At 42.7% G+C, this 6,570-nt stretch overlaps 1 protein-coding gene across 1 annotated transcript in view; it reads left to right on the forward strand.

Moving 5' to 3' along the window:
• Positions 1 to 684: 684 nt before the first annotated feature.
• LOC103607892 (WD repeat-containing protein 63-like) overlaps positions 685 to 6,570 on the forward strand; it is a gene marked incomplete at its 3' end in the record, with an annotated part of 41,430 nt that continues 35,544 nt past the window's right edge. Inside the window, exon 1 of the mRNA XM_008592351.1 lies at positions 685 to 719. Within this exon, the coding sequence (XP_008590573.1) occupies positions 685 to 719 (35 nt within the window). The remainder of the gene's footprint in view (positions 720 to 6,570) is intronic.

Below are 6,570 nucleotides of genomic sequence, written 5' to 3' on the forward strand. Positions count from 1 at the left end.
TGCAAATCCAAAATTCATGAATAATGATGATTCACTGTATTTATTTGTTTATGCATTTATAGTCTACTTACACACATATCCATGCTCTTTCTTTCTCTCTCTCTCTCTCTCTCTCTCTCTCTCACACACACACACACACATGGATCCAGTGGAGCAGAAACTGTCTCATTTTCCACTGTACCCCAATGCCTAGCACATATCTTGACATATCATAAGCACTCATAAAATATTTATTGATCAATTTATTGAATAAATGAGTGAATGAATTGCTTTCCCTTTTCTTCCTGTCTAAGTAGACCACCACCACTACTACCCTCCTTAGTTTTATCTCTCACCCTGTTTTCTCCTAAATAGCAGTTGCCACAATTTGTACCTATGTATTTATGAGTGTACTTATTTGTTTAATGTCTGTCTCTTTGTTTAAATTGCATAAACTAACACCAGCACCATGCTTTTCACATAGTAGGTGCTTAGTAAATATTTCTCGACTAAATAAATTGACTGGTAAGAAAATCAATGAACCTGAGAATGGGGCATAATGGAAATGTTTTAGCTGAATGTAAATGAACTAAAAAATAGAAGCAAGTATATATGTTTAAGGGAAAAAAACCCAAAAACCCAGCCTCAGTATTTCGTAGTGAGACTGGAGGGTAGGTTTGATTTAGCATCCCCTTATGCTAGAGCATGTCTCCTGTACCCCCAGACTCCCCTCAGGGCAACATCAGGACCCCTCTGACTTCCTTGCTGTGAGGTTCTGACATTGCCAACTATCACTCACGGCTCATGGTTATCATCCTCCAAGAGGCTGAGATTTCCTTTCCTACCAAGAAACCAAGATATCAACAGACTAGCTAAAAATACTGTCTCCAAAAGGGCCTAAAGGGGCAACGCCTAGAGATTTTTAGAGAATAAATGTGATTTTTTCACGTAGCTGACACGTATGTGCCAAGCACACGCTTCCCATCTCCTCATCTCTATGAAGTAGGCATTATTGTGGTTGTTACAGAGTCAGAGTGCTGTGACTCCCAAACATTAAATAATTTACCCAAATTATAAGTCACATCTTAGTTTTTGGTTTTTGGCAGCTTGCCATTATGGGGATCCATACAAATCACCACAGACAGTGGCTTAAACAGCACAAATTTATTACCTAACAGTTCTGGAAATCAGGAGACCAAAAGTACTTTCTTTGGGCTGAGGTCAAGGTATCAGCAGGGCTGGTTCCTTCTGGAGCCTCTGAGGGAGAATCTGTTTCATTGCCTTTTTCAGCTTCTGGAGGTCACCCAACTGTATTCTTTGACTCCTGACCCCTTCCTCCATCTTCAAAGCCAGCATTGTAGCATCTTGTAATCTTTCTATGACCTCTGCTTGCCTTGTCACATCTCCTTTCTTGACTTGATCCTCTTGCCTCCCTCTTATAAGAACCCTTGTAATTACACTGGGCCCACTTCAGGGGCCCAATAATCTCCCCATCTCAAGCCCCTTAAGTTAATCATATCTGCAAGTCTCTATGCCATGTGCATTGTCCATTTTCTGTTGCTTATAACAGAATACCTGAAACTGAGTAATTTATAAAGAAACAAAATTTATTTCTTACAGTTTTGGAGGCTGGGAAGTCCGTTGTTCAAGGGGCACATCCGAAGGCCTTCTTTGGGATGGGAACGCCCTACAGGGTCCTGTGGTGAAGAGGCAATCACATGGGGAAGATGGCAAGAGCTCTTTAACATGATCATTTGCTCTCCTTATAAAACCATGAATGCCACTCCCACGACAACCCATTAAACCATTAACCCATTGCTCCATGAATGGAATAATCCATTCATGAGGGCATGGTTGTCATGATCCAATCACCTCTCAAAGGCCCTACCTTTCAACGTTGCTATAGTCTGTTTCCCATTCACTTAACACTGTTACCATGGGAATCATGCTTCAATGAGGTTTTGGAGAACATTCAATCCACAGTAACATGTAAGGTAACATATACACAGGTTTCAGGAATTAGGACATGGATAACTTTGGCGGTGGTCACTATTCTGTTTACCACAGGCTTTGGAATTAAACAGACATGGTTTAAATAATAATTCTGCCACTTAATTACTGTGTGGCCACAATTGACTTCCCCTCTCTGAGCTTCTGCTTCCTCATCTGAAAAATGAGATAGGATATCGACGTCACAAGATAGTTGTAAAAATCAAATTAGGTAGTACATGCACATTTCCTTCATAAGGCTGTCATAAAGTAGGTTCATGTTAACTCTCATTACTACCCTAAAAAAAAGATACTATAGAGAAATAGATCAATGAATGAGAATAGAGAACCCAAGAACAGAGCTGCACATATATGGTCAATTGATTTTCAGCAAAGGTGCAAAGGCAATTCAGTGGAGAAAGGATAGTCTTTTCAATGAATGATGCTAGAACAACTGGATAACTGTATGCAAAAAAATTAAACTTCAATCTGTACCTCACACCATATGTGGGTAATTCCAAAAGTGCATGGAAAGATTCGTATTATCTTTTAATTCTATTTTTTCCATGAACTTTTAAAAATACCCTCATATGCAAAAGTTAACTCAAAATGGATCATAGGCCTAAATGTAAAACCAAATAATTATAAAACTTCTAGAAGGAAACACAGGAGAACATACACAACACCCAAAGCCATAAATCTTAAGAAATCTTAAGAATTTAAGAAAATCTTTTTATAAAAAAACTTAAGATGTTTTTCTTTTATGGAACACTAGTCAGTAGTAAAAAGGAATAAACCATTACTACATGAGACAGCATGGATAAATCTCAAAATAATTATGCTGAGTAAAAGAAAAACAAAAAGAGTGCATACTGTGTAATTCCATTTATAAATATGCCAGAAAAAGTAAAGTAATCTATAGTGACAGAAAGCAGATCAGTGGTTGCCTGGGGATGAGGGGGGAGTACTGGACAGGGGGGCAGGAGGAAACATTTGGGGCTTATAGACAGGTTCTTTATATTGATTGTGGTAATGGTTTCATGGGCATGTGCATGTATTTATCAAATTGTATGTACACTTTAAATATATGTAGTTTATTGTTCATCAATTACATCTCAATAAAGCCGTTTTTTAAAAAACTAGATAGCCACCAAAATGTTAAAAAAAAAAAAATACAGATGAAATGTATCTAGTATGAGGATTATTTAAATGAACTGGTTTTTTGTTTTTTTTTTTTAAAAGATGACTGGTAAGGGGATCTTAACCCTTGACTTGGTGTTGTCAGCACCATGCTCACCCAGTGAGCAAACCGGCCATCCCTATACGGGATCCGAACCCATGGCCTTGGTGTTATCAGCACCTCACTCTCCTGAGTGAGCCACAGGACGGCCTCTAAATGAACTGTTTCATTATGCAGGACAATATATGCGTATCCCGTAGTTGGCACGGCACAGCCCTCTATGTTGTGCACACAGTGAAACTCGTAGGCATGAACTGTGTAAAGCTGGAGTCTGCCTTTGGCTCCTGCTCCATCAGGCTGCTAGGTGAATAGCTGCCATTCAGTGTGTCCTACAGAATGTCATGTCTGTTTCCTCCTGGATTATGTTTGGAGAAGGAGCAGCACGCTTGCCTGGGCTCGGCAGTGTTCACTCACTACAGAGGAAGTATAGCATGGTAGTTAGAGTGCAGGGACCATGGTGTGGATCTCAGCTCCCCCACTTCCAACTCCCAATGGCTCACCTTAAACACATTACTTGAACTCTGTGGGCCTCAGTTTCCTCAGCTCAAAAATGGAAGCAATTATAGAAACGACCTCAGAATGTTGTGTAAAGACTAAGTGTGTTAATAATGCACATAAAGTGCTTAGAACTGCTCCTGGCACATAGAGGTGGGGCTCCCTGGAAGTTACCATAATTAATTAACATGGCTGTTATTCACTCACACTGTTGGGCCTGACGTCTGTGCTAGCCTGTCCCCCTACCCAGCAGATATTGTCCTTATGGCTGGCACTCTTGACCTCTGCCAGCCTCAGGAGACCCTGAAGCCCTCACCCTCTACTCTAGTACCTCTCTCACCCTCCCTGGAACAACCAATGTCCCCTTCCGCTCAAGGCTCCAGTGAGCCCAACTCACTGCTCATCACCACAGCCTCGTGGCTGGAGCCCGGGGTCTGTCCTCAGTGTATGCCTCAAAGCCTAAACAACAGCAGTTCTTGTTTTGAATTTAGCCAGAGACTCTTTAGGGTGGCCAGAAGCATCAGGCCTTGTTCTGTTTGGCTGGGTGTTGTGCTAAGGCATAAAGGCTCTAGACTATAGAAGGTCTGTGTGGTCTATTAGCTGCCAGTTCTCTGCAGTTATTACTGATTGCCACCCCCAGCTAGAAACAGTCTACAAGTTTTACTAACTTCTGGATAAAGGCATGTTAGATACTGTATTAAAGCTGTTCCGAGGGGCTGGCCGGTTAGCTCAGTTGGTTAAAACATGGTGCTCATAATACCAAGGTCCAGGGTTGATTCCTATACTGGCCAGATGCCCCCCAAAATAAATAAAAACGGAAAGAACCATAAGCAACACAAAGTTGCCTTGAAAAAGACCAATTAGTGAAGGGATCATTTTTGCAAAAAATGTCAAGCTAGGAGAATTTGAAGAATGTGTTTAGTGGGGGCAGGTAACATAGAACACAGTCTTTGTCACCATGTTTCCAGTTTCTTGGATGGCAGGAAGCTTTCTGGTGTTTCTGAATACCCCGGTTTATACAGTGCCGCCTCCTTTTAGGCACTAGTGCAGGGTAAGTCTCACAGCTCCACCTAGTGCTTTTCTAAGGCAAAACTACAGAACTTTTATTACGCATTCCACAGTGTACAAATGACCTTCCACAGTATGTTTCCCAAGGATTACTTGAGTGTGAATCACATCAACAGTCACTTATTGAACATCTTGTAGGTGCCAGGCGTTCTGTAGTATTTTGAGGGAGACACAAAATAGATAATTTATCCCTAACTCATGAATAACTTGAATTCCAAATGTTTGTTATGCCAACTGACTGCTATTTGGAATGTCTTTCCACATATATCCAGTCTTATGCATACAATTATTTATTTCTTTATTTTTTCAGCCACTGCCCAGTACCGGGAACCAGACCCTCACCCTTGGTGTTACAAGGCTGTGCTCTAACCGAGCTAACCAGCCAGCCCTGCATACAGTTATTAAAAACCCCCAAATTACCTGAATTATTGTATCCACTGGGGTGTGGGGATGGGGAATGTTTCAGTGGGAAAATAAGCTCAAAAATCCGACCTGAGAGGCCCCATACACTTCTCCCCTTGCTGGCGCACCTGCTAAGCAGTTGGAGGGAGGGTGGGACATCCAGGTGTGTGGGAGCTGGAGAAGATGGGAGTAGACCCTGCGACCCTGGGAGTGCTGAGTTGGGGGAGGGAGTTCTGAGGCAGATGCAGAGCTGAGACTGGGGTAGTGAAAGCTGATTGTGATAAGGGTAAGAAAACTGGAAGATGGCGTGGGGGAGAGGAGGGCAGCAGGCAAGATGCTCTCTTTTCCTCTTGCAGCCACTGTCCCAGGGCAGGCTGCCGCTGAGGACAGGCCTGGGTGGGAGAAAGGAACGGGAAGGCCAGGGTCAAGGCTCCTGCAGCCACCTCCCTCCTCTTCTGAGGGCAATCCTGGGACTGGTGGACCAGAGTGGAAAAGGGGGATTCTCTACCCACCTGCCTTCCTATGTCCAGGGGTTTATTAATATAATCCAACTGAGAAGTCAGTCACGGAAAAATGTGAGGAATTGCAGGACAATAAATTCGACTGTGAATAGGGGAGCCCAAAAGAGCAGAGGTCCAGGATCTAGGGTGGAGAGGTTTCTTTAAAATGCGGGATCAGTGAGCAAATGCACGTGCTAAAGGAAAACAGCTTAGCAGCAGGAAACATTGATGGGGCCGAGGTGGCTGAGGAGGGTGGGGAGCGGTGGACAGGTCCTGCGAGTGGGGGGAGGGCAGAAAGGAGTGACTGCGTTGTCAGCTGGGGGCGGGGCTGCAGGTCAGGCGGGTCTCTGTGCTGTGTGGACAGTGGGACAGTGTTCTCTGTGTGACAGGAAGCCGGTCGCCCAGACGGAGAGCAGGCCGCAAGTGAGGCGTGAGGTTCAGGGTGTTTTAGGAAAGTCATGCAAGCTTGAAAGAGCCTAAAAAGGCAATCATACCTATCATTTCACTTTTAAAACCTATCCCAAGAAAATAATTTTGAAATTTGACAAAAATTGATAAACTAGATATTTGTTTGTAGGATTATTTGTAATAATCGGAAACATGAGAAAAAAATTAGGATGCTTATCAATAAGAGAATGGTTTAAAATTATGCTATAGAATTATTTTAAATGATGTTTGAGAAAAATTATTTAATGTCACAGTAAAATACTTGTAACATAATGGTAAGTATTAAAATCAGGATTTAGAAATTCATATAAGGTATATATGGAGTGCCTAGAAGAAAATAGAGCAAAATATTAGTAGGGGTTCTTTCTTTAGAAATAGTATTATGGGGGCCGGCCCGGTGGCGCACTGGAGAGTGCGCCGCTTGGGAGCGCGGCGGCGCTCCCCCTGCGG

The sequence above is a fragment of the Galeopterus variegatus genome, unplaced genomic scaffold (genome assembly GCF_000696425.1).
Source record: "Galeopterus variegatus unplaced genomic scaffold, G_variegatus-3.0.2 Scaffold7809, whole genome shotgun sequence".
Taxonomy (NCBI): Eukaryota; Metazoa; Chordata; class Mammalia; order Dermoptera; family Cynocephalidae; genus Galeopterus; species Galeopterus variegatus.